This window comes from Platichthys flesus, chromosome 1 (assembly GCF_949316205.1).
Source record: "Platichthys flesus chromosome 1, fPlaFle2.1, whole genome shotgun sequence".
NCBI classification, from domain to species: domain Eukaryota; kingdom Metazoa; phylum Chordata; class Actinopteri; order Pleuronectiformes; family Pleuronectidae; genus Platichthys; species Platichthys flesus.
In genome coordinates this window covers 5887705-5915234 of record NC_084945.1, presented here as the reverse complement: position 1 = coordinate 5915234, position 27530 = coordinate 5887705, and the positions used below count along the sequence as shown (strand labels likewise).

The following is a 27530-nucleotide window of genomic DNA, read 5'->3' as shown; positions in this document are numbered from 1 at the left end:
TATATTTTGTATCATTCACTGAATTTGACAAGTGGAACTGAAGTGGTATTGTTGGGTATCTGCCGCAATCATTATCCTTTATTATACAACTTAACTGTCAGTGTGCATGAGTACAATTACAACACACAGTGCTACAGGAGAACTACAATATTGACACTGGTGGACAATTACTATATTGAGATATACACAGGTGAATGGTTAAAGCACATACAAATAGAGAGAGTACATATATATATATATACACACAATATTGGGATTTTGTTTATTTATACACATCTTTTTATAGTTGTCGTCCAATATACCGCTGTCTATACCATAGAGAATCTATACCCATATCTATGAATGCATGGATATATGCATTATTTTTGTATACCATACCTGCCTATTTACTTATGAATCTATACATTAATATACACGGACACGTCTTGTCTTTATATCTCCTTAATGCAAAGTGTAGTTTACATCCTCAGAGTGAAAGGTTTTATATCATGTACATTTATGTCCCTTATGTTTATTCTGTTGTCTTTTTAATTCCCTCTCCTTCTGAATCAATCAGCTGACTTTCACCAGCGTGGGATCAGTAGTGTGATCTTATTGGGTAAGGGGGGGGGAAGAGTTTTGTGAATGAGAATCCAGATGTTGCAAACAGCTGTTCGAAGCGATGTGGATCTTTAACGTTGCTAATCCCGCACACACACACACAGACACACACACACCTGACACACACGTGCCCTCTCGTCCTCGTGGAGCTCCTTCACTATAAAACACCGTGAGAGTCTCATTATTCTTGTAAACTTCACTGAAACAACCAAACTTCAACAACAAAGACCCCACCCAGTTCCAGCGGGGCGGCGCCATTGGCCCGCGTCGCTGTAGATCCGCTCCCTCTTCCTGCGCCGGCTCCGATTGGTCGACGGTGACGACAATCCCGCGCCGCGCTCCCGCCCACCGAGCGGATCAAGTTTGAATGAACGGCAGCAGCTGCTCCGGAGCGGGGACGCACACTTGGATTTGCGGTAATTATCGAAAAGTGCGGGGCTCGTCGATCGCTGATCCAGGATGGACATGAAGAAGAGGATTCACCTGGAGCTGCGGAACCGCACTCCGGCTGATGTAAGTGGGCCTCCCGCCTCTGCTGCTCCGTGGTCCCCGCTCGGCTAACGGAGGGAGCCTCGGTGCGATGATGCGTCTGTGAGCGGATACAAAGTTTCCTCTCAAGTTAAAATCCGGTGGAGACGTCGCCCCGCGGGGTGGCGGTGCCGGTGCTGCGGGGGGACGCGGGGTGAACTTTTGTTTTGCGGGGCTCCCGTTTGCGGCTCCGCGGTTATAAACAAGGCGACGCGCCGCGAGGAGCCATGTTTGGAACTTTTCATCCACGAACGCGCCCCTTCCCCCGTTTAAAGCCCCGCGTTGTTCACTCGGAGCCGCGTTTTCTCTTTCTGTGTAAAAACCACGTTATCGTGTGTTTGAGTCGTGCACTTAGCGGGAAGAGGACGCGGATGCTCGAAGGAACAAAATGATCAGCGATGCGTAAAGATCCCCGCCTCGTAGCTGCGTCCGGGAGCCGCGGCTGCTCGGGTTATTTCTGCGGGTGATCCGGGGTTAGCCCGCAGCCCCGCGCAGCCGAGGAACGGAGCCCCCTCAGCGAGCACGGATGACCGAGGGATCGCTCCCAGGCACCGGGGCACAGCGACCACACTACGGGAGAAGAGACACTAACACCGGCTCTGTTTATAAACTGAACCGCTCGGTCCTTCTCCTGAACACAAACCGTCGAGCCTCGTCGTTGTTGTTGTTGTTGTTGCTCCAGTTTTCCAGAACTAGGACACGACGCCATTTTACCCAGAAACAAAGGCGAAGCCAAACACCGCGAACTACCGCGCAGGGGACGACGCAGAGGACGGTCGTCTTCTGTCCCCGGGTTTATAACGGAAGTACCCCCCCAACATCAACATAGGTCATTCACCGACGGTTTATATCCGACAGCTGATCGGTTCTCGCTCTCGGCTCCCGGTCGTCTTCATCCGCCCCTCCTACTCACACATGTCCCTGAGCACGACCCGTAGCTCCTCTTCTCTCGCACGAGCGGAGGAAGCAACGCGCTCAGGCTCTGATCGAATCATCGTAGTGTGATATTTACGCAGTGGGAGGAGAATCGGAGCATCGCGATACCTGCAGCGTACAAATGTGCGCAGGCTACGTGTAATTAATGCGTAATAGTCCCGCTTCTGCTCGTCGCTGATTGGCTGACGCTTGTTAAATATCCGGTAACAGCGCACCTGTGACCGCAGAGCACTCTGTTTAGATATCACTGCGCTGAGCTGCAGCTGGTTTTCTCAAACATCTGCACATGTTCCACATCTGCAAACTTCAGACTCAGCACGTGTTAATGCAATGTTCGATTTCCCATTAAAGGGATAGTTCACCCATAATGAAACTTGACCCATTATCTACTGATGGAGAGGGAGGGTTGAAGTGGGTGGAGCATTTCGAATTTTAGCTTCTCAGTTATGAGGATTTTAAGTTTTACTGCACCGTGATGTTAAACTGAATAGTATGAATTATACTTGTATTTAAACTGTTGGTCAGACATTTGACGAAGTCATCTAAGGCAGATTTTTTTGTGTGCAATTTTGTAGTATTGCAGTTATAAGTTGCAGCTCCAATGTACATTGTTGTATTTTGTATTTTATTATTGGCCTTTTCTTTTTTCAAAGTGGAGCCAGTTTTTCTACCTAATATCCGGCTGGACAGTTCAGTAATTGGTTGTAAACATAAACTGCAAAGTAAATAGTACTTTGAGTGGAGTATAAGATAGAAGTAATGTGTGCATAATTCAAGTACATCTACAAAAGTATGATGATTTCCAAAAGCTGAAACAAAAATCGTTCGGCAAACATATTTATACAAAATAGTGCAACGAGATTTATATCAAGTAAAGTAACAATTTTCTGCGTCAGTAGGAGTTAAATCTTTCATCGTGAGTAAAACAAATGTTTTAACCTTGAAACAGAAAATAGACAAACACATTTATAGACTTTTAACCTTTTCCCAGAACGGACAGATACTGATGAGATGTGTGTTTTGTTCTTCAGGTCAAAGAACTCGTGTTAGACAACTGTCGCTCGAACAAAGGGAAGATCGAGGGTCTGACAGACGAGTTCGAGGAGCTGGAATTTTTAAGCACAATTAACGTTGGACTGACGACAGTCGGCCACTTGCCAAAGCTCAACAAACTCAAAAAGGTGGGTGTGTTTTCTTTCTTTTTGCCCCCCCTTCCCCTCGAGCAAAACAAACCTGTCACTTGAAGGTGTTGAACATTTCCACTGATCCACAGCTTGAACTCAGCGATAACAGGATCTCAGGAGGGTTGGAAGTTCTGGCCGACAAGTGCCCCAGCCTCACACACCTCAACCTCAGCGGCAACAAGATTAAAGACCTCAGCACGATAGAGCCTTTGGTGAGTGACACCGGGGACCATCAGGAGAGAGAGAGAAACCAGCCGAGAGTCTTATTCCTCAAACTTTGATTCTTCTTTCTCCTCTGACAGAAAGAACTGGCGACGCTGAAAAGCCTCGACCTGTTTAACTGTGAGGTGACGAACCTGAACGAGTACAGAGACAACGTGTTCAAGCTGCTTCCCCAGCTCACGTACCTGGACGGCTACGACAAGGACGACAAGGAGGCGCCGGACTCAGACGCCGAGGTTTACGCAGAGGGCTTGGACGACGATGACGACGAGGACGATGGTACGTACGAGCTGCCTCACGCACCCACATGCTGGGAAGCTGCTCTTAAAGCTGGCTGATAATAAACCAACACTTTGTTCACTCAAATGTAGACGAGGAGGAGTACGATGAAGACACAGTACCAGGAGACGAGGAGGAAGATGGGGAGGACGATGAAGAGGAGAACGAAGAAGAGGAAGAGGACGACCTAAGTGGAGAGGTGGGATGAGAATAAATGAGTGTTTCATTCTGTAAACTGTTAAATGTCCAGTCTGAAATAATCAAGACTAACGTTACCTTTTTCTTTTGTTTTAAAGGAGGAAGAGGACGAAGACGTGAACGACAAAGAGGCTGACGATGATGAAGATGGAGAGGGTGAGGGTGAGCACAATTACTGGCTCAGAATTTGTCTCCAAGTGTTAGCAGCATAAATGTGCACAGTGATAAACAAAGTGTTCTTTTCTACATGTAGTTACTAGGAAGCTTTGTTTATATTCTTCCACATCAGAACTGTATCACATGTTGTTTACGTGTCAGCATGTTCATGATCTCCGTGTCACCACCACAACCAGCAGAAAAGCATGAAACCATCATACAGACTTTATTAAGTTCTTAAGTAGGATTCTCTCTTTACTAACTGGATAGCAAAATTGCACTGGGAAAGGGTGGCACGGTGGAGCAGCGGGTGGCTCTGTCGACTCATAGCAGGTTGTAACTTCATTTGGCTGTGAACACAAACATCTTATTAACGTCTGTTTTTAAATGTGAGAAAACACCAGAGTAGTTTGTCAGGAAACTTTTTATTTTCTTGATTCCTGACTCTTCATGTTGGAAACTCTTTGTTTTCCAGAAGCGGAGCAAGGTCAGAAGAGAAAACGGGAGCTGGATGAAGAAGGGGAGGAAGACGAGGATGAGGAGGATTGAGAATCCTCCTGAAGAAGCTAAGTTGTGACCTGTTAAACTTGTTATCTCCCAGTCACTCCCCAGCAGCCCCATGTGTCCCCGCCCCCCCAGTTTCATATTGCAGTAGGAGTGGTTGCTTGTTATTGGCCAGTCAGGTAGACGGGGTTGTCTGGAGGAATGAGTTCTGTCCCCTTGATGCTCCCGTGTCCCCGTCTTTAACGTCCACTTTTGACTGCTTCGTGGACACCCAGTTTTGTAATATCCAATATTAGCAAAGATAAACCTTTTTAAGAAACCTTTTGTTTTCTCACTGTTTGTGTAAGACCAGTTTTCTGATGACTTGTGTATTTGAAGACCCCCCCCCCCCCCCCCCCCCTCAAAAGAAAACCAGAAAAATGAAACAAAAAAAGAGTGCATGTCTAAAACATTTTAAAGTCAACAACTGGATTCCATGTGCGGCTGCCCTCCCCCCCCTTGTCTTAAACTTATTTTTGCATTGTACTTTTTATTTTGTATTTTTTAATGTAAGTTATGTGTTTGTAGTGTCACCAGTATGCCAATACTCTGCTGTCCTGGTGTGAACCTTGTGTCTGAACATGCACAGTGTGTGACCCTCACTGGGCGTATTTTTAAATCATAGCAAAAACAATAATAAAAAAAAAAAAACCGTGTCTGCCCTTGTCAAAGCTCCTCCTCCTTCAACCCTCAGCTTTGATAGTTCGGAAATTACGTGTTCTTGTAAATAATGACCAAATACTATTTTTTTGTATTCTCTTTGATGACGGCAGACATTGAACAGACCACTGAGGTGAACCTTTGAATTGTAATAAGATATTGATTATGTAATGCTGCTTTGTCTCAAATACGCAGTGTGAAATTTTCTTGAATTTGAAGAGAACTTTGTATGCATCGATCTTTCCACCAAGAGACATGTTCAACATCAGAACTCACTCTTGCTTTTCCATGTTCTTCTCTGGGACACGCAGGTGGCAATGTTTGAATTTGTGGTGGTAGAGTAGAGAAGTTAATTGATATATTTATATATATATAAATGGAGGCTGCGACTTGCATCATGTGTGCATTGAAGATGTATCGTTTCAAATTGTGTAAAACTCTGGGAAAACGGTCGGTTACTTGGACTTTGTTTTCAGTCGTATATACGCAGCGGTCAATTTGGCCTACCTCAGTGATTCCTCACTCTGTTAAACCCACTGTCATCAGCCAAATTCTCTTTGTTTTTCCCTCCCACCCACTTCAATAAATCCCTTTTTTTAATATACGTTTGGAGGTTTGTGGTTCTTGTGCAACAATACTGACGTTTTTCCTTTCAGCTGCTTTCTCAGGCTTTGTGATTGTAAACGTTCTGAGAGGTTAAACAGACCAAAGGGAGCTCCTCTCTGCTGCTGAGGCTCCTCGTCAGTAATCCGGCCAATATTCCTTCATGATTGTGATGTCACGCGACATCTCCGTGGCCCACATTTGAGTCTGGCCCAACCCCCAACAGAGCCAGGGGCATGTTCAGTCCCAGACGGTTTGGTGCAGTGTTCAGGGTTTGAGAGTTAAACGACATGTTGGCTTGAAACAATGTACATCAAACCTGTAACTAAGTTTTCTCTCATATTATTGACGTGTAGACAAACCCCACCTGATTAAAAAGGTTTGCATTGATTGAAGATGTTTTGGTTGTAAGTATTTTGTAATAAATTGAATACTATAAGCGCGTATTCCAGCCCATGTCAACTACCTCTGATATCTCTATAAATTTAAAAATACGTTTTGTCTCGCCTGAACGCAGCCCAGGTGAAATTTAAGCAGACTCCTATATTTCCTACTAAGTGATTGACCAACTACAACATAGTGGGTCAGCTGGCCAATCAAAGAAGACTGGGCTTTATCAAAGAGGGGGGGCTTTAAAGAGACAGGAGCTAAAACCCAGTGTTTGAGACAAAGGGTGAAAAGAGGAGCTGCAGCAACGGACACTGAGAGGAAAGTTATGAGTTTTCTGAACATTAGGAGAATATAAAACTTTAAAAGTAATAACACAAATACAAAGGATGAACCTGAATATGAGCAGAATATTTCTCATTTAATTCACCAGGTATTTCCTTTTCTCATCCAGGATACACAGACTGACATGTGATTCTGATCGCTGCACATTAGACCTGCGGTTTTAACAAAGATCAAACTGAGCAGTAATAAAATCCCAAAGTTTTCTTCTTTACTACAAAGTTTATCAGGCTCAGGGCCAAGGTTAACACTAGTTTGTTAAAGCTCACATGCCAATCACTTCAACATCATCATTTCAAAACCATTACATCTTTTACATGTCGTTATCCTACCTGTCCACAAACAGCCATTCGATTCCATTATTCACTACAACAAAATGAGACGAAATCTATCGAGTCCGTCCTCGTCCTCCACCTTCTACTTTCACCGCAGCCTCTTTATTTCACCTTGGCAGTAACATACATTTACCATGAACATGGCTTTCTATGGAAACATCCTACATTCACATGAGGGAAAAAACTCTGCTCTGTTTTTCTTAATATATGAGATCGATCACCTTTTCCTCAAAATCCTTTATCTCTGAGAACATTGAAGGAAACTTGTACAATGTGTGTTTTGTTCCAGTTTTATTTGATTTGGGTTTGAGTCTCTAAGTAATATACACGGCATTGTTATGTTTGTCGGATTTACGCAGGCACGTCAGGACTTCTGGATTGTTCTGAAGGAAAGTAAAAGGATTTTGAGTTTATTTTGAAAAATTTAAGCAAAATAAAGCAGAATTTGTATTTTCTCAGGAGAATGCATAATGCTCTGTCGTTTTCTGATTGTTGAACTTGTCCAAATCCATCATGAACAGAATCAGGCAAAATGTGACAGGGCTTCACAGATCATAATACACACAGGGGTGTTCAGCAGAATTGTTTTAGGTATCTGCTTGAACCTGGTCGCTGAAATAACACATCCAATCACCACCAACTTCTCTTAAATCAAAAAAATGATGGTAAAACATGAGAGTTTAAACATGATGGAGTTTAGGTTGATGATACAAGGGGAGAAGGAGCAAATGACCTGAAGTCTCTAGAGCAAAGTTACACATCTACAGTAAACATGTCTCAGTAACAGTAATGTTCTTCGATTAAATGTGAAAGGAGGATTATTGTTACAGTTTCCTGTGTGAAGAGCCGAGAGCAAATCTTCACACCTTCAATTCCAACATTCAGCAAAATCTATGAAGCGTCACATTCATTACTTGCACATCCGCCACGTCGTACAAAAACAATGAGATTAAACAAATGTACAAGTTAATGGCTAAAAAGGTCGAACGTGACAAATAAATAGAAGCAAATATACATTGTCGCCCTCAGAAACAGCCCGAAAAACCAATAACAGCCTGCAAAGCTTCCCTTGAGATGAAGTTTGAGTGGTTCAGTCCGACACCTCTGGATCCACGTGTCCCCTGCTGCTCTCCCACCGTTTAAATAAAGGATCAAAAACATGGTGAGTGAATGAACTATCCCGTCCTTGGTAAAAAACTGCATTTGGATACAACTATGTGTCGGTGTGGATTTACAGCCGGGTGAGGAAGGATGTAAAGGGATAAGCAGCTCGTTGAAAAACACAATCCACGTCTCCGAGCTCTCTTCACGTCTGTTTGGTGCGAAGCTACGTCACGTCGGCCATCTTGGGAAGAGGTGGCAGCTCGCAGCCGAGCGTGTCTGCAGCAGGGTCTAAGGCCGCGGGGAAGAAGACAAGTAGGAGCCAGTGACGAGTCTTTCGTCTCTTCCAGTTTTTGCGTGGACAAAAAGGCAAAGTGAGGCAAACATCTCCACGCTCTCACCAGAAATATGCAATAACTGATCATTAACGCTCGACTCAATCCATTTGTAAAAACAGATGATACCAAATTTGATTTGATTTCAAACTTTCCCTGTCGTTTAGTTTGTGTCAAGGTGGAAAAATCCACCGACACTTCCTCATCTCATTATTACAATATTCCAGGAAATCGCACCAGCTAAGATATCGAACAAATCGTGTGCACTACATATATCCAGGGGCAGCAGGAATGAAGTTATGATATAATGCGATATATCAAAAGAGCATAGTGGGTTGGGGGCGGGGGGGGGCTCAGAAGCTTGTCGGAGGTCCGATTCGGAGGCAGAGGAAGCAGCTGTGTCAGTCCAGGAGGCTGCGAGGTCACACGTTGTTGGGGCTAACGTTCTTCAGGTTGTTGAGCTCCAGCTCCAGTTGGCGTATTCGCACGTCCTTGGTGGTCAGATCCTCCTTCAGCCGCCGGAGCTCGTCCTGCTGCCGGAAGAACATCCGCAGGAGCTGCAGAGGAACAGGAACATGTTGTTGGATCATATCAACATGATATATAAACTGTAAATGTTCAGTATTCATAATGTGATCAAAAGAGAAAGAACTTCCGACTTTTTCAGGAGTGAATCAATTTTGTTTGACAAAATCTTGATTTAACGTCCAATAACCAGATGTTTCTGAAGCAACTTTTATTTTTTATTAAGTTATCAAACCGTTCACCTTATCAAATGACAAAATGAATCCAACTATCTAAACTTTATTTATTTTGTTATAATTATTCTTTTGAATTTCAATCCCCGTTAGCTGCCAGAGCCTGAACAATAGTTTTTTTGGGTCTGATCCTGAACAATATTAGGGGGTAAAAAAAATTCCAATATTAATTATCTATGTTTACTGAGATGTCGTTATCAAACTGACAAAGAGGTTTGTTATTTTATAGTTTAACCATGAACAGAACTTTATATATAAAATTAATATAAATGAAAATCTTTTCTGTTTTGTTTCCTATGTAAATTAAAAGTTGTACTGACACCGATATGTTGGCTCATATCTTCCAATTGAATTAAGTTTTAATGAGTTCATGTTTGACCTCATCACTTCCCCACAGACCTCGTTCTCTGTCCTGGGTGGGACGTTCTCCAGCAGGTCGATGCCGTTCACCACCACACTCTTCTTCTCCTTCACCGGGGCCTTGAACACTAACTGGTTTGGCCGCTGGTAACCTTCCTTCAGAGACATCAACACTGGGTCTGTTTGTACAAAGGGAGCAGAGCATGTAAAAACCAACACGACGCACAAGTCCCACACGTCTGAAGTGTTGTTTACCTCTGTCGATGCCGCTCAGCCATTCGCTGGCAGACAGCGCCGGTTCTGTTCCTGCTGTCATGGGGTAGATGTCCTCCTGGTATGTGTCTGACTGAAGAAACCAGGAAAACAACACATGAATTATTGTTTTCTACAATAACATTTGCCATAGTTGATTATCTGAAAATGTATAATGTCTTCCTCAGGGCTCGTTTCATCAGTAGCTGGCCTCTTGTCTCTGTTTGTCTTTTGTCTTCATGTTTTCATCTCTGTTTGTGAGCAGGATTACGCAAAAACGTCTTAAGGATTTCCATGAGGAGGGAACATGGGCCAAAAAAGAATCTTTGAAATTCTGTTGGAGGATCCAGGAATATGTTGTATCACTTTCTTTAACATAGTGAGATTTTATTTTGAAATTTTCACAGATTTCCCAGGGAATAACATGGGTCTTGATGAAAGAAACAGAACAATTCTTTTTTCGGTCGAGGTATTGGGTCTGCTGAGGGTTTTCATTTCCCCTGTCCTGGTTTGCTCTCATCTATTTACAAGAGAGTAAATTTCTGTTTGTTTCCTCCCACAATACTGGGAGTTCCTAAGTCATTATGTGCCGGACAAATGTAATATACCACATAAATAAGTAATAAGAACAAGAACAGAGACAAATTAGTTGATTCCATTATTTCATTTCACTCTCACCCTCCTCGGCACGATCATGGAAATGGGCTCAATCAAACCCTTCAGGGTGACGAGCTTGTAGAAGCGGAACACCTCGCAGGCCGACACGTCCAGCCCGTGCTTTGGCATCACGCCTGAGGGCGAGAACAGAAGCATGTGGTGACTCTGTGTGCTCTTAGCATGTGAGATCACATGTTACTGATGCACACGTGACTCACCCAGTCCTTTCTGTGGAGCCGGGGACCTGAACTCCATCAGATACTGCAAGTAGGGCTTCTCTGTGGTGATCTCAAAGTAACGGATGTTACCGTCCCCCTGCAGACACACAGAATGAAAGTAGTTCCTCTTTTAAGTCGTTCACATTAGACATTTTAATGCTCAAAGTTTACTAGAGCCTCTGATTCCCTAAGTAAAATTATGCTGCTTCGGATTTTGCATCTTTAAATATTTACCTCTGCCAAGGAGGTTGTGATTTCATTGCCTCATGTCTGTTTATTTAATTTTTTTAAACCACTCAACTGATTTTCTTGAAACAGAGAAGAGCAAATTAACTTTTTAACAGATTAAATTAGGAGATGTATTTTTAACATTGAGATGTAGGGCGCTTTTCAAACAACTTTTGTGTTTTCTCAAGAAATACGGCAGAGATCTTTGTGAAAAATATTCTATGGGGAGTGTTAATATCCATGAACAAGCAGAATTTATAGGAGATCCTGAAAATAATCCAGATTTATGCCATGATTCAAAGTTCAACGTTGTTTAAAGAAATGCACAGGAGACAAAGAAGGAATTAAAGCTCTGATAACGAACAACAGCTTGTAACTGCTTCATGTGGTTGACTGAACACTCCTCCCGGACAAAGGACCAGCTGTCTCTCTTCATCCTTCTGCTAGTGTTTGTAAAATACTTGATGAAAGTCAAAAGACAAAAAAACAGAAATATAGTTTTCTACAGGTGTAATGTGCAGTATGTAACTCAAACATGATTTATAATGGGAATAGAAACATACGCCTTTCATGGACTAAGTTTCTGACCTTATACAGGTGGCATCCAAGAGTAAATATGGGATATATTATAGTAGTTTAAAATAAAGTAAATGTTATTTGCACGGTCAGGGGAAGTTCTAACCTTTCCTGCCAGGTACAGCATGTGTGTGTCAGCGTCGTAGAAGGGAAACAACAGCCCTGAGAGGCCGTCTATGTCCTCCTCCGCAATTGGCATCGACAAATCCTCCTGGGAAGAGCAGCACACTCACAGAATTAACACACACACACATGCACACAAACACTTGCTCCCCCCACTCTGGCATTATAGGCCTGAGCCATATGGAGGCGTTGTCTGACCTGATCCCATAGAGCGATCTGCCGGGTGTTCCAGCGAGAAACCCCCGTGGTGAGCAGCCGCTTCATGTTGCCCAGGAAAACCACTCGGTTTACACGGTGGTTCTTACAGCTGGCTTGCTGCAGGATCAACAAGCAGAGATAAGACAAAAGCTTCAGTGCAACATGATCGCTCACAGTTTGTAAACAGTTAAAGGTCCAGTGTGGAGGATTTGGGTGAAAGGGATCCAGTGGCAGAAATAGAAACTGAATATAAAATGTGTTTCATCTAAACTGTACGAATTTGTTTTCTCTACCCTGAAAGGGCTTTGTGTTTACATCACTACGGAGGCCGCCATGTTTTTTAAAGTATTCAAAAGTGGACAAACTAAATACAGTTGAGGGATATTCAGCTGCATCATGCAACTTCACCACTAGATGTCACTAGATTCTAGACACTGAACCTTTAAGTCAGAGTTTTACAAGTTGCAAATAATTCTTTCACTTGTAAGGGCAAATAAACGGATTAACAGTCAGGTCACATGGTAAAAATATGTATATTTAGGAGTTCTTCATGTCCACGCACACTCCAATACAAAGATCCGTCCCCTCGCTCTGACCTGCAGGACTCTGCCGGAGCGCGGCTCAATGACTCGCAGCGTCTTGTCCTTGCAGCTGGTGGCCAGCAGGCTGCCGTCCGTGTTGAAGGACATGCTGAGGATCACGTCGTGGTGACAGTCGATCATTTTCACCGGCTCTCCGATCTCCAGGTTCCAGATCAGGATCTGATGCGGCCAGGAAAAAGATTGTGTGATTGTGTTGTGAGGTTGTGAATGAAGACTGACTCTGTCTGGTTGTGGTGCTACAGACACAACAGTTTCTCTGCTGATCCAAGGTGAAGTACGAAGAATTACTGACATCACTTAAGAGGTTTCTTTTGAAATGAACTCAGTAACACACACTGATAATATCCAACAGTATTCTAGTATATCGGAGGGAGAATTTGAATCTCTGTGCTGGTGATGTCAGTCTATGCACAGTGTGGACTTAAGCTTGTTGTGTTATTGTTGTGGTACCTTGTAGTCGTAGCCGGCGCTGAAGAGGATGCCGCTGCTGGTGGGATGCCACTCGATCAGACCCACACGTCTGCTGTGACCGTACAGCTCCAGCACGGCCTCATTCATGTTGCGCCTCAGACCGCCTTCTGGGATCTCCCATACTCTCACCTGACATGTTCACACACACACACACACACACACACACACACACACACAATATATATGTGAATACATATACACAAAAGACAAATATTTATAAGCCCTTTCTTTAGAGCCTGAATGATATGAGCCTTTTCAAAGAAGTATCGGTATCTGCATTTGCCTGATGATAATTTATTTTACAACGTAAAGAAATAGATAAATAAAGAACAGAAGTGCATTTATGTTTATATCTTATCTCAAAATGTTTATTTTCTTGATTTAAGTTCTTATAATTGGGTGTATTTGTACTTTGTTTTAAAGTTCATTATATCATGTAATATATCTGTATTGGGAAATATTTACTCCCTAATATTGACATCAGCCTGAAAAAAACTATATTGGGTCGGGCTGTAATCCTTGTGTAACAGGTTAGTAGGTGAATTAATGTGGAACACGTTTTTCTCATCTTATTACCGTGAACTGAAAAACACAATCAGTGAGACGCAGCGATAGATCCCTCTGATCAAACACACCTCTTGCTATCGATGCAGGCCGCTGCATTAGGATTAGAGTGGATTATAGGGATGGCTCCAGACTGTGTTGGAGCAGAGGAGATTATCCTCTAAACAAGTGAAAGCACCTCACAGGACTCAATGCTTTCACTCTGCTGGAGTCGGTCATGTAACAGGTGCATGTACTGGGAGGAAAAGGGCCACCGGGGCTCTTATGGTTGATCATGTAACATGTGAGTGATAGTGAAGGGGATGTGATTTTGTGTCTAATTTCATTTATGTAAGTCCCCTAATGGATTAATGCCTTGCTCAAAGTCATTTCCCATCTGTCACTTGCCATTTTCAGGGCACTGACCCATAACAACATCATCGACCAGAATCCAATCACAAGCCTGAGTCCAGCCTGAATCAGTGACCCTGTGACTGAGTGAATTGAATGAATACTGGATTGATGACCTGTTTGCCCTCAGGGCCTGTGGGCCTTATTAGCTGCGTTGGTCGTCAACCTCAGCAGATAATAAACTCACAGTTTTCACTAATGCATTGATTTTCACATCCTCATAGTCATGAAGGGAAAGTTTTACCGTCTGTGATTCTCCTGTGGGTCACTTACCGACGTGTCCTCGGAGCAAGACGCGATGACGTTTTCAAAGAACGGATTCCATTTGATGTCCAGCACGTTGCCTTGATGACCACACACTTTTGGGTAGTGAGAGTCCAGGCGACCGGCCTGAAACACAGAGACAGAAGCAGAAACATTTCATTTATTTATTTTAATCAAATGACATTTTTCTGTGTGAAATGTCAGGCAGGCGAAAATAAATAAATCTGGATTTGGTTGTTTTTTTAAATCACAATCTCACACTTCATTGGACACAATCAATTACTGGATGTCTGAGAACATCTGCAGAAAAATCCTCCAACTGCAAAGAGATATTTATTATAGAGACGACATGAGATGAGCCCTTGATTAGCATCCTGTGGCCAAAAGTGGAATACACATATTTCTGTAGCTGCACTATAGATGTACGCTAGTGAGTTTGCTAGATTTTTGTTGCATATTACTGGAAATACTTCATTTTGGCAAAAAGTCAAAAAGCTTGTCAGCATATTTGATACATTTATTGACCACTAGACTGTGACACAGTCTAAGAACTAAATGAACTAATCAGTAATTCATTATTTTGTTAGAATGAACTCACTCAAATATAAATGAACCTACTTCGGAGAGACGACAGTGGTAAATATTGCAGAGCTACTGGTTGATGGTGTTTTCTTGTTGGAAGACAAACGCAGTCATTGTTGATACTGAAATATAAATGAAGTGTTTTTTCGGTTGCATTTGTTCATCTTGGATGAGATTAGCTGTCGTGATGAGCAGCAGCTCTTCAGAGAGAACCGCGGTTTTTAAATCAGCACGGAGAAATATGGAAGCAACTTTAAAATACTAAACCATGAGGTATGTTGTTGATCAATTACAGATGACAAATTAATGCTAGGGCCAATGGAATACAATCAAAAACGTGGATTTATAAAACAGCTTGTGTCATAGATCCCACTCAACTGCAGTAGAACATATTGCTCCGATACCTAATAAGCTGTGATATACTGGATACAAATTTATTAAATCTGCATTCCCCTATTCAGATAAAACAAATTGCTCATATTGACGTGACCATGACAAACTAATAAAACATGACCCCAGTTAAATCACAACAGTGAGATGATTCGATAAATCCTGAGCAGAACAAAACAATAACACACCTGGTTATTGCGTGGGGACGTCTGAGGCACATTGTTATTGCAATAACCCACAGACTCCACAGGGGGGCACTGGCTCATAGCAGCAGAGACTGGAACCTTTTAACGTCTGTCGTGATGTCATGAATGTTTGATGACTTCAATCCACTGACCCCTTTTTTTTTATTTCCTCAGAGATTTGTTCTGCGTCCAGCCGCCTGATGTGTGTGTGTGTGTGAGTGTGTGCGTGCACGTAAGCACTGTCCTCACTAAACCCTGCCGATTCACTCACTAACTCTCAGGCCTCTTAACAAACTCTCATATGAATTATAAATGATTTACTATTTTCAGTAAAGTCTAGAAAATGTATCACAGGTATCACTGTACCTCCACCTTTCAACTGAGTTAAATAAATGCATAAGAAATTCACAAAAAGCATAATCTCCTTGGTGAAGATCATTATTATCCATCTTATAATTCCAGAATTCTCTCTCTGTCTGTCTCACATATCTCGAGAACTGTTCATCTTATCAGCTTCTCACTTGGCACGTGTATTGTTAAAGGCCCAAGGAAGTGGAGTGATGAATTCCTGTTCAATTTGGACACGTGATTAGTTCAATAAAGAGGTGAACGGCTCTTTGTGCAGCAGCGGTGGTGCAGCGTCAGGCTTCTGTGGACAGAGTCCTGAGTCACCACAGGCAGTGGTGGGAAGTAGCGAAGTAGAAATACTTCGTTACTCTACTTAAGTAGATTTTTCACATATCTGTACTTTACTTGAGTACTGATTTTTCCTGATGACTTTTTACTTTTACTCACTACATTTGAACACAAATTTCTGTACTTTCTACTTCGTATACATAAAGAAGTGCAAATAGGGTATTGTTAAAAATATATTCTTACTGTTTGTATAACAGAGCAGGTCAAGGATCTCCGGGAGAAGAAAAAACACATTTGAGGCGTAACCAAATATACGCGAGGCGTTTAAGCTGGGCCTGCGACAGGCCTGACCTTTGGGCTGACCTTTTTGTCGGTCTGTTTCTGTATCTGTCTTACCTGCCTGCCTACCTGATAGAACCTTGCAGTCCCTTTGTACTCAGGATCTTTGGTTGTATCTGAACTTACCAGCCTGTCAGCACTCTCGGTTTTGTGGCCAGTTTAGGTTGAACATTTCCTTCGTAAACTCCTGATTGTGTAAATAAAATTCCATACATGCACTTATCTCCCTACGTTTGTGTTCTTGCACACTAAGTCCTGCCTCGTTCCACTGAACATATCAGAATATGGATTGAATTTTCGAAAGGCTTGTCCGAGTAAATTCCGATGCTGCCTTATGTGGAACCTACGTGTGAATCATTTAAGAACAGAAAGTCACAGGTAAAACATTTCCATTTGTTTCTTCTCTGTACTAGCGCTGTTCAGGCTGTTAACAAAAGAGAAATCTTATTTTGTGTGCTAAAACTTGTTTACCTTTGTTGAGTTATCATAAGGGGCATTGTGTATCATTCCTGCTACTGATGAAGCTCCATTGTTTAGTGATATCTACAGAATTACACTTTGTAAATATCTAAATGACATTTAGTGGTTATACTGTGGTCTATTAGTGTTCTTAGGTAGACACAAGAGGCACTTGAATTTCAGATGCACTAGTCCAATACTATTTGAACCTCAGCATCTGGGGTTCCAAATTTGTAAAATTATACATTATATGTATATTGTTGTTATAATTTCAGTTTAAATAAATCCTGAAGAGAACAATTTTGGATTGTTTTTTGTCTGTGTAGGCCTACTATAAAAAGCACTTTGAATTTTAAATTTTTGTACTTGTACTTTTACTTTTGATACTTGAGTATATTTCAACACCAGATACTTTTGATACTTAAGTCGATTTAATATGAGCTACTTTAAGACTTTTACTCAAGTCATTCTCTGACGGGTGACTTATACTTTTACCGGAGTCACTTAAAGGTAAGATATCTGTACTTTTACTCAAGTATGGCTTGCAAGTACTTTATACACCACTGACCACAGGCCAAACAAACAGCTCCTTCCAAACAGGCAGGTTTACTAAGATGAGAGAAGAGGATGTAAGATCAGCAGCACATGTTAAAACCAGAGGAAAGAGCGTCCGATGAAATGAAACGATGAGAGAAGAGAAAAACAAGGGCCGAGTGTACACAGAGTACAAAACTATCAGCATCATCCATTAGAATCTCAGATACATCACATAATTTCATCAGATGTAACAACATTAGATATGATGTAATTGCTTGAAGAGGAAGATGGTGAAGCCACAACATCGAGAGCTCTGTGACATCAAGCTCTTGTTCATTCCATGAAACTTTGGACCCTGAAAGATTCTCACTGTGCCCGTGTGGAAACTCAACGTAAACACATTTCTATATATCCGGAACGTATGATGCAAGCTCTTACTTTATCATCTTGATAAATGCTTTTTCTATAGATGACTGGAAGGTTTTAACATGACCTCGAAACATTAATAACCCTGGATCTAAGGGACTCCTGATTTAGCTTCAACTAATTACCTGCGAAGAAATGAAGGCAATGGAAAACTGCTGGGTTCAGAGGCCCAAGAGGTTTTAAAAGGGATTAAAAAAACATAATGGGACTTGAAATTAATAAAACTATGGTTCATATGCGCCTCCAATGCTTCCTATCTACCATAAAATGCAAATAAAATAATAAGAAATATAGCCTGTGACAGGAAAACAACATCAGGGCTCAGTGTCGCTCTGCAGCTCATCTCCTGACTCCTGCAGGTGATGTACAGATGTTACAGCTGTGATCAGAGTGTCACTACAACATTCCTTAGCAATCCGTGGCTGTAAGGTGGATGAACTGAGCAGAGGATTAACAGCAGACTGTGTCAGGTTTATTCTCCCATATGAACGCCCGCTGCTCCCTGAACTGAAAAGAAAACACGGGCTGAGTCATGTTCAGTAAATCAGACAAATTCAATTTTCTCACAGCTGTGCTTTATATCATGTTGACGGTCTAATGCATGTTCCTGGTGCTTCATATAGATGTGTATATATAGATGTATGTATGTATGTGCTCTGCAGGGTGTGGTCAGCTGGTTCCCTCGCTGTCACTGGAGCAGTTGTTTCACTGTACAGTGAGAGACTTTGTTTACAGTGTTCAGTGAGAAATTCAAATGGAATGGTCAGATTACTGTAACAGAGAAACAGCCTTGTTTGTGAACGTGAGTATTATCCATCCTGTGGTGTAAATACCCTTATAAAAAATAATAAATAATCTGTGGAGCAAAGGACACATGAGAATCTGCTGGTAAACAACAGAAAAAGAGAAAAAACAAGTATATTAAAGGTGCTAAATATTAATTGGAATTAATATGATCGCAGCTAATGCTTGAAAACTCACAGAAATATCAAAAACTGTTGTTATTCTGCTGATCGACTGATGACCACTCGACTACTTCTAGTAGTAGTAGTAGTAATTCTGTAGAGATATATAGATAGTAAGTGAGTCAGAAAGCAGCAGACTCACTGCTCCCTTGTCCTCGGAGCTGAGTAAGAAGTGTTAGTGACCTTGTGTGTCATTTTCTGTGCCGGGCCGGGCGCCAGGTGGTTCACCAGAGGTGGTCCTTCCTCTTGCCAGTGACGGTGTCTGGGGCCAAACCATACGGTCGTCTCGCCGGCTGTCATCATCATATCACGTCTTCTACAGATATACCTCTCCATTTAAATATAGTCACTAGTATGAGAGTCAAATTTTATTCAGATTTTTATGTTTTGCTGATATTTCTCTACCTTGTTTGAGGATGACCCCAAACGATCCTGAGCTTTTGTCATTTTTGGACCTTTTCTGATAACATCTCCTAAAAGGAGCTGACAGCCATTGACTCTGGTTAGTGGTTAGACTGGTTAGATGACTGGTGACATCCATCTGTTCACCACATCTCCTTCTCGTTAGAAATATATTCAGCAGGTTGGTTTCCTTTGGATAAATCTAATCTATAACCCAAACATATTATACTCTAAATGTATGATGCTGTGTTTGGAAATGACCGATTATCCGAATATTTAAAAGCCACAAACATTTCACCACCTCTTTCATATGCTGCAAAAATACCTTCTTCTTAAGGAATCACTTAAATTTGCTGATTGACTGTTTGGGCGTGAGGACTCTGCATTAGAAGCCGACATCTGTTCTGCTGCTGAATATGATAAAAGCCATCTCTGAACCGCTAAGTCAGCAGAAACCACAGCAAATGCTTCGGTGCAATACACTCACTAGGAGGAAATCGATGATTATGATCTCTGGATGGGTTAATGTGGAAAGAGTCTTGACGCAGCATCAAAAATAACTTTAATATGAGTTTCAGCTCATGAATTATGAGTTACTGTTGATTATTATGTCCAAAAGGTGTTTTTCTTCAACCCTATAAGATATGTCATTAAACACAAGTGAGAACACTCGAGGAGAAGATTTTTCTTTTGTTTAGTTCCTTAGACATTAACTTTCATCAATCAGCAAATAAAAGTGAGAACCAACACATCGATATCGGCTTTCTTGATATTCCTTCAATTCACTGACTGAAGGAAATTAGCTCATATCCTCAGTGCATCTGTCATTAACACAAACACTATCAACTTATCCTATTCATCATCAGTGATTAATTAAATAATATTACACAATATATATATTTAATTGGAGTTACCACAGAGTAGTTACATCGGAAACCAGCGAATAAGACCAACTCCTTTCGTCTATGCAAGCCACAATTCATAAATAAACACTGTAGTGGGTTGGGTTACTCCATGTGAAGCTGTGCCTTCAAATTTAAACACTCAAAACAAGGTTTTGAAAAAAGTATGTTGTTTGATCCTCAGTATATATTAAAAACTTGAATATTTAAAAAGGGTAATATGACTATAGCAATTTAACCAACTCTCTGATACACACACACACACTGACACACACACAAACACACACAGACACACACACACATACACACACACACACAAACACACACACACAAACACACACACAGAACAGCTCATGATGTCCTACAGTGCAATTCAGCTGAGCTCTCACTGAACACTTGTTGATAACAGACAGACTGGACTCTACTCAACAGCTAAGAGCTTTTCAAGCACTTAGAGACTGGCAGAGCAAAGCACCAACTGGTTTCTCAGACCCACAATGCATCATAACCAGTAGAAAAATAACGCGTATTGCATTTAACACCTGATTCTTCACATCAAACCCAGTGTCACCACAACAAATCAATTAATCAATTAATGACTTTACTCTATAAATGTGGGGTAAAGTAAAATGTGTAGCTTTGAGCTTTATCTTCCATTGAGCAAATTAAGAGTTTGGCATTGCAACAAGCATCAGCTCAAGAGAATAATGGGAACCAGTTACCTGAACCACAGGTATGACGATGAAAGAGCCTCCGCCCGAGCTCTCTGTGACCACCGCGAGGAACTTGGAGTTGACGGCACAGAAGTGGTTGTCATGGACGTTCTTGGTGATGGGGACACCGTCGAAGCAGTGCTCCCGGTTGGTGACCTTCCCGTAGACATTTCGAAACTTGGAGCTTCGGTAGGTCGGACGCCATGACATCTGAGGAGGAAAACGTAAAATCTGATTTATCCTCTCTTATTGGAGCATCCATCCATCCAATTACATGTCTTGATCAAAAACAAGCCATAGACCAGAGATGTTCAAAACACATTTATAAACCTGAGAGGAAAAGTCTCACATTTCAGTTGGAACCAGACAACTTCAGGCATTTAGAATTTTGCCTCACACGACTCAATTCATTTTCTATCGATTGATGAATTGATGATTTGCTTCAGGACCTTTGTGTTTAGATTCTGCATCCACTTAAGAATCTCAACATCATTGCCATCTGTGCTACATTTGCTTTTGCATCTCCACCATCGGGTAAATTTGTAGAAATAAACCCAGTAGCAATTTTAAACATTAATAAACACACCAGACTGAAACAAAACAAGCTTAACAAGCTCATTTAACTTTTGTTCATCATTGGTGATGTTTTACCCAGTGATGGCTGCAAAGAAAGAATCAGTGAAAGTCTACCGTCACATTGAGCAAACCCACAGTAGCAGGGTGGGTTGTCCCATCTGTGCAGACATGATAACAGTCACACATGCAGTCGTGTCAAGTCGCCCAAATTGGTGCAGAGAGTGAGACATTTGATGAACAGGATGAAAACTGTTCCGACGCTTCATGTTAGAGCCTCAGAGGCAGTGATGAATGGGACAGTATTAAAGACCTTCTTCCACATAATCACAAAATGATGAATCTCTGACGAGCACATTAGTCCATGTGCTGTTTGCTTCACTCAGTTTGAGTCCATGCAGATCCTCCACCAGAGAAAAGCAGCCTTTGTTTGGAGCCACCACATAAAAAAAAAGGAAAGTGGTTACGCTCGATTCAAGAACTTTCTTTTGTTTGGGACTTCACCACGAGAACGCATGAGAAGGAGCACTGGACTGTTGGCTCAAAACTTGACTCAGCCACAGGAAGTGGAAGTGAAATGACCTTTGTACCACAGGGGAAAGTTGTGGGGGATTTCTTACTAATGAATTTGGAAACTTTTAAAGAAAATGTCCTGAAAAAAATCGTATCTGATCACGAGTTTCAGGGACATGATTGATGGAGACTTGGTTCTGTTCAGGAGACGAACTGAGGAGGAAAAGAGTTGAAGACTCATGTCGGATCAGTGGCAGCAACACTGGATGACATCAGGCAAATCCTCTATTCAGTATTGTTCCCTGGATAAGGAGGGCAGGGGGGGGGGGGGGGTATTGTACATATGCACACACAAACATCCGATGACAGTGCTGCTGCCATTGTCTTTCCCTGTTCGGGTCCATCTCACAAGTGGTCAGCACCGAAAACATGTGTGGAGTTTATTAAGTGCACAAGGCCACGGCAATTCTTCACCTCCACCAAGGAGGTTATGTTTTTACCTCTGTTTGTTTGTTTGTAAACAAGATTACACAAAAACTACAGAACAGATTACCACACAACTTGGTGAAAGGATGCAGAATGGGTCAGGGAAGAGCGCATTCAAATATTAATGAGTTTGTATATTTCGGTGTAAATATCGGTTCCATGGAACTTGGTGGAAAGATCGGACATTGGTCAAGAATAAAAAACATAACATTTTGGTGTAGATCCTGTGAATGGACAGAACCCATTTTTACAAACATGGACCTTGAGGGAAAAACAAAATGTGTTACTTATGAGCATTTGTCTTTGAGTGCATACAATTGTTTCAGCCGCTGTACAGCAGAAATTCGGCCGAGAAACATATAACTACCTTTAATATGTAGCTGAGATAATGTAGATTTATACGAGCATCAACAGTTTATATATGAATCTTCAATTGGGTTTTTAAGTAATTGTTTATAAATTATTAGATTTGCACTGAAACCACTATATTTGCCAGCTACAGTCCAAGATAAGTTTATGAAATACTACTTTTCAACAATAGATTTCACGTCCTGTGAGTGATGATTTTCTGTGATCAAAACAAAAAACTTGACCATGAGAATGAAATGTACTCCGGCGGAATATGTCCATGCGTCAAGTAGATTCCCATGTGAGCTGTCTCGACCCTCGTCCCTTGAAGGTCCACGTCCTCCGCTCTGTGGCCGTGTCTGTGTGAGCAGGATAATGGCAGCTTGTTGAGGGATGAATGTAGAACAGAAGAGGAGCAGAAAGTGGCCGGAGGGACGGTTAGAGGAGAGAGAGACGGGGGAGACTCATCTGCTTTGAGCTCTCTCTCTATACAAGGATGCTCATTCACGGGCCGCTGGCATATGGTACAGAGAGGATGTCTGTGTGTGTGTGTGTGTGTGTGTGTGTGTGTGTGTGTGTTGTCTTATAATCTCACGAGTGTTTGCAGCCAACACACACACACGCACACAAATACACACACAGACACTGATCAGTGATGTGCTCATAAACAAAAACACAGTAACTAAGAGAGCAAATGACTGTTTCTAAATCACAAGACTTGTGCACTTGTGCATTCCTTCCAGGGCAACACAGCATGAGACCTGCACTATGCAGACACTGTTTTCTTGCACTTTTTCCCCATTAAAGAAAAGTTTTTTATGTCAAGTTTCTACTTTTCAACCCAACTCTGAGCGGCACTGATGTCCTGATGGAAAATGTCCCCTTACCTTCCAGTGTTCCTGCGGCCCTCTCAGTTTGCAAACCTCCACCTTCCTTTCCTAACTGAGCCGCCAGGATCTCCGCTCTCCCTTCCTTCCCCTACAGAACCGAGCAGACGGCATGTGTGTGTGCCTTCGCTCTCATGCCTCCCCCCCTTCACTCCTTTAAACTCACTCTTCCCACCCTCTTCTCCTCCTCCTACTCGCACTGATGGCCAGAGGACTGTAGCACTCCCCTCCTCCCTGCTCGTACTCGTCTCTCCCATCCTGCCTTTCACTCAGCCCTCTGTGTCTCTCTCTGCCTTCACCACAGTCAAAGCTCCAGGCCGGCAGAAGTAGACGTTTTTGATTAGAAGCCATTCATCCTGCCTCCTTTCCCACACACTGCTTGTTTAGAATCAGAAGGGCCCTTTCTCCCCAGCAACACCAGCGGTTTTTCACTACCCTCCATCATCACCATTTTTTAAAACAACAAATCTCTCAGTGGCCGATTGATCTTTATAAGATATTGTTTATATGCTTTATAATCACATGTTTAAAGATTTACTTGGGCTGAAGAAAACCTCAGATTGTTCCTCGCTGACGTCTTTCACTTCCAAGTTTCTGAGACGACCCCTCAGGTCAATACAACCGATGCAGGTGTTATACTGAAAATTGCGTCCCCTGGTGACGGTGTGTGCGTTTGAAATGTAGATGGAGCCCTGCAGGTTCACTGTGGAGAAGGTTCGCCTTGACCTCTTGGCTTGGCTTGGTGTGTGTGTGTGTGTGTGTGTCAGTAACTGTGTCCATGTCCAACCACATGTTGTGTGTTTGCACCAGTTTACATTTACTGTAGTTTGTGGCTGTGAGGCACAGACCACTCGAGACAGTGTGTTTATTGAGTTTTTTTTCCATCTTGCCTCAGGACACTGCTCCTGCTGTTTGGTGCTCACTCAATCTTTTTCTTTCTGTTGGAGTTTTTCACCCTTTTCCCAAAAAGCAGCACATTTTCTCTCTCCGTTCAAAACAATCCTAGAAGAAGCGAGTCACACCAGGCCCATATCTAGCAGCGATTTGAAACAGAAAGACAAACCATCTCACATATTCTTACTGAAAGATGTGATGAAGCACTAAAAGAAGAAGAACATGTGTTTTATTCCATACAGCAACTATTCACCCCACAAATAGTTAAACAGAATGTGGACTTTAGACTCTGTTTAAAGTGAAGACAAAGCATCTCAATCGCCTTCAGGTGGCTGGCTGGAGTAAAGGTCACAAATCCTTCCTGCTCCATGTTAACGATCGGGTCATAGGTCCATCGAAACAGTACATTTTCTAAAACACAGTTTAGTTTTGGTTTTAGTTTCTCAGTTATTTGATGCTATAAGTCGTTATTGACAGTTGAGGCTGACTCCACTACTGCGGACTCTGGCTCCAAACGTGCGACATGGCGACATTATTCATATCCAGGAATTTTAGCTTCATTTCTGGATAGTGAAAGGAAGTGAGGATGTGGCGTCCATCTTTATGGATATGAGAAAAAAAATGGCTTTGAAAAATTCACGAATAAATTGAAAACTAGACTGTTTTCTTCAGTTGTCTCAGCTGCAGTCGAATGTTCGCTCGATTCCCAAACTGCCCACAGGCAGTGACAACACACAGACTCAGTATGAACCACAAAAGACCATTCAGTCTCCACCAAATAAAATCAAAGAGTAGAACTACTCCAGTCAAGATTGTCTGTGTGTTGGGGCCAAATAAGGAAGTGGAACCATCTGAGCTAATGTTCAGTACAGAAAGAAAGTCTGCCGGGCGACAGTGCCTCTTGTCACTCAGACACAGTGAAGCCTCGTTGTCGTGTCACGCTCCGTCTTTTCCTCTGCTCTCTTGGCATGGACACTGTACAGTCATTTATGATGACTTCCCCTCACTGCAAGAAGTTGATTGAACAAAACGAGAGATATCCTATTGGCAGAAATGTCCTCTCAGCGTGAAGTGGGACTCACACAGGAAGTGTCCCAGCTCAGCTGAAAGCACGGGAATGCTTTCTACGATGCTTTGGTGATGTCTGTCATGGTGATGTCTGATGGGACGTGGTTCTAAAAGGCTTCTGTGTGCTGTTGTTGATTATCAGAGCAAAGTGTAGGCCATCAACATCACTTCAGCACATTCATCCTATGCACAAATGGTGACCCTATATATAATACAGCACAGAAACCTAATCAGCTCTTTCTTAAGAGGGAATCAAACTGTCATCTGGCCCAAAGTGCATTAAAGGAAACTTATCACATATAAATTAACTTGGGTCAATATAGCAGTGGTGACACTAGGTTTAGATTTCAGTGGATAAGAAACTTCATCCAAAAAAACCTTGACATTTGTAATATTTGTCTTTCACCAATACTGTGACCCATGAGCTCTTGACTTTTATTTAACAAAGGCTTAATAAACCAAACTGCACACGCTCAGATATATCACTTCCCTAAATGGGCCAGATATTTTATCCAAGGTCAATTAATTATACCTTGGCAATAAAAGTAAACGTTGAAACAAGAAAATCCTGAATCTGCCTCTTTGCCTAGATCAGCACCAACATTTTGTGGTTTCTTCTTTGTCCCATCCTCATTGTTGAATGAAATAAAAAAGTCATAACAAAAGTATTAGCAGAAACTATCGGAGAAGATGAGACCTCCTTTAAGGTGCAGCTACATGTTTCCATGAGACAATACAATATAATCATTCTTCCAAAAAACTATCTTCCAAAATGCTTGATACTTAAGCATCTCAGTGAAAATCAAGTAAATAAAGTCCTCGACCAACACTGCAGGCAGAGGCAGCTGTTAGTGGCACATGGAATAAAACAGAGCAGAATAGATTTAACACACCTGCTCCGGCAGCCCACACTAAATCACTCCATCTGGCTTTGGGTCTGATTTTCCAGGCGGCCAGTTCGGGAATGTTGGAAAGGTGAAATCTTTTATTTGAGCCTGCATCAATTTCAATCAGCTGAAAGTAGAGGTCACCAGAGCGACTGGAACTTGACCAGTTCCAATTAATGTCTATTGTCTTATTGCTGGAGTTTATCAGACAGTTAACGACACGCACAAGACTGAGGTGTTACACGTCCCATTAAACTGATCTGTAGGGTTGGGTGTCAGAATGTAAATCACGTCAGCTCTGTAACCAGCAAGCTGTCTCTTCTGGAAACTACAGTTTACAGCCATGTTGTAAAAATTCATGGCTCCCACAGGATTATTTGTTATAACTTTATCAAAGGTCAAACTATTAATTCAGCATTTTGTGACTTGATGATCAAATATCTACAGATCTTCAATCTCACTCTCATTAAAAATAATCTATACTAATAATCTTTATTTATTGAGCACTTTTAAAAATTCACATTATCAAGTGTTTGTAACATCAGCACCTCTAATGTCTCTTTGAACCAAGTCGCCTTTACCCGTCCTTGCATCACAGATCCAGTGCTGCAGGAGTGGGGGAGTGTGTTAGCATGATGATCGGGTATTACTCTGTGATAATGGCAGGAGATGCAGCAGCTAATGGCAGCTCTCAGGTTTTTACACCAGCCCTATTAAGCAGCGGTAATAGTGCAAAGAGCGCGCTGCTCAAGGACAGGAAACAAAGAAGCGCAGCTGAAGGGCACTTATCAGAGCGCAGGAACATGGAGAGGTGGGAGTCCAGGAATCCATCCAACATATTTTGTTGACATGTGTTCATCCTGTGAATAAAATCACTGTACTGTGGTATTTCTCAGGCTTCCATACATACATGCTCACAAATAACTAGTTCTAGATATTTTCTTTATCTTCTTTCTGTCAGATAAACTATTTTAGATTCAAACATAAATCAGACACACATATTTCTATTCTGCACTTATGGTCAGTCATCTTGAAGAAAAACCTTCATAAATGTCTTAATAATTAAAGGAATTAATCATCTCCCCTGTGTTCACTTTGGCTTCCCCCCCCCGGGAGTTTGCTGCCACATGCTTTTTGGAGCATAATGATTTGAGCTGAGCCCCACACCCCAAATGACAGAAGGGGGTTGTAGATGCAAGGTGTGAAAAGAAAAGAAAAGGCAGAGAAACCAGAGGACGTGTGGAGCAAAGAGACAAATGACACACACA

The 27530-nt window shown here is 42.1% G+C and overlaps 2 protein-coding genes across 4 annotated transcripts in view; one reads left to right on the top strand and one right to left on the bottom strand.

Moving 5' to 3' along the window:
• The first annotated feature begins 923 nt into the window (after positions 1-923).
• anp32a (acidic (leucine-rich) nuclear phosphoprotein 32 family, member A) lies at positions 924-4995 on the top strand. Of its 2 annotated transcripts, none has more exons than XM_062401257.1 (7): positions 924-1113; positions 3096-3245; positions 3338-3460; positions 3551-3749; positions 3842-3948; positions 4046-4103; positions 4579-4995. In XM_062401257.1, the coding sequence occupies exons 1-7, from the start codon at positions 1060-1062 to the stop codon at positions 4650-4652; spliced, it is 765 nt and encodes a 254-aa protein (XP_062257241.1). In that variant the 5' UTR covers positions 924-1059; the 3' UTR covers positions 4653-4995. The 2 variants fall into 2 exon arrangements, with proteins under 2 accessions (XP_062257241.1, XP_062257157.1); XM_062401173.1 differs by having other exon boundaries at positions 925-1113; positions 4046-4109.
• A 2038-nt stretch (positions 4996-7033) lies between these two features.
• coro2ba (coronin, actin binding protein, 2Ba) overlaps positions 7034-27530 on the bottom strand; it is a 39722-nt gene continuing 19225 nt past the window's right edge. The window contains exons 1-12 of one of the 2 annotated variants that reach the window (XM_062401048.1): positions 23414-23536; positions 20616-20816; positions 14080-14196; positions 12832-12981; positions 12376-12540; positions 11780-11896; positions 11565-11669; positions 10655-10751; positions 10458-10570; positions 9783-9873; positions 9567-9706; positions 7034-8966 (exon numbers count right to left, since the gene is read on the bottom strand). In XM_062401048.1, coding sequence (XP_062257032.1) covers positions 8832-8966; positions 9567-9706; positions 9783-9873; positions 10458-10570; positions 10655-10751; positions 11565-11669; positions 11780-11896; positions 12376-12540; positions 12832-12981; positions 14080-14196; positions 20616-20816 — 1431 coding nt within the window. In that variant the 5' untranslated portion in view covers positions 23414-23536 and the 3' untranslated portion in view covers positions 7034-8831. Of the gene's footprint in view, positions 8967-9566; positions 9707-9782; positions 9874-10457; positions 10571-10654; positions 10752-11564; positions 11670-11779; positions 11897-12375; positions 12541-12831; positions 12982-14079; positions 14197-20615; positions 20817-23413; positions 23537-27530 lie in introns of those variants that run through there. The other variant, XM_062400966.1, reaches the window with a different exon arrangement.

Coding starts and splice junctions, on each gene's coding strand:
- anp32a (XM_062401173.1), top strand. CDS start 1,060: ATGGACATGAAGAAGAGGATTCACCTGGAGCTGCGGAACCGCACTCCG. Junction 1,114..3,095: donor GGAACCGCACTCCGGCTGAT/GTAAGTGGGCCT, acceptor TTTGTTCTTCAG/GTCAAAGAACTCGTGTTAGA. Junction 3,949..4,045: donor AGGACGACCTAAGTGGAGAG/GTGGGATGAGAA, acceptor TTTGTTTTAAAG/GAGGAAGAGGACGAAGACGT.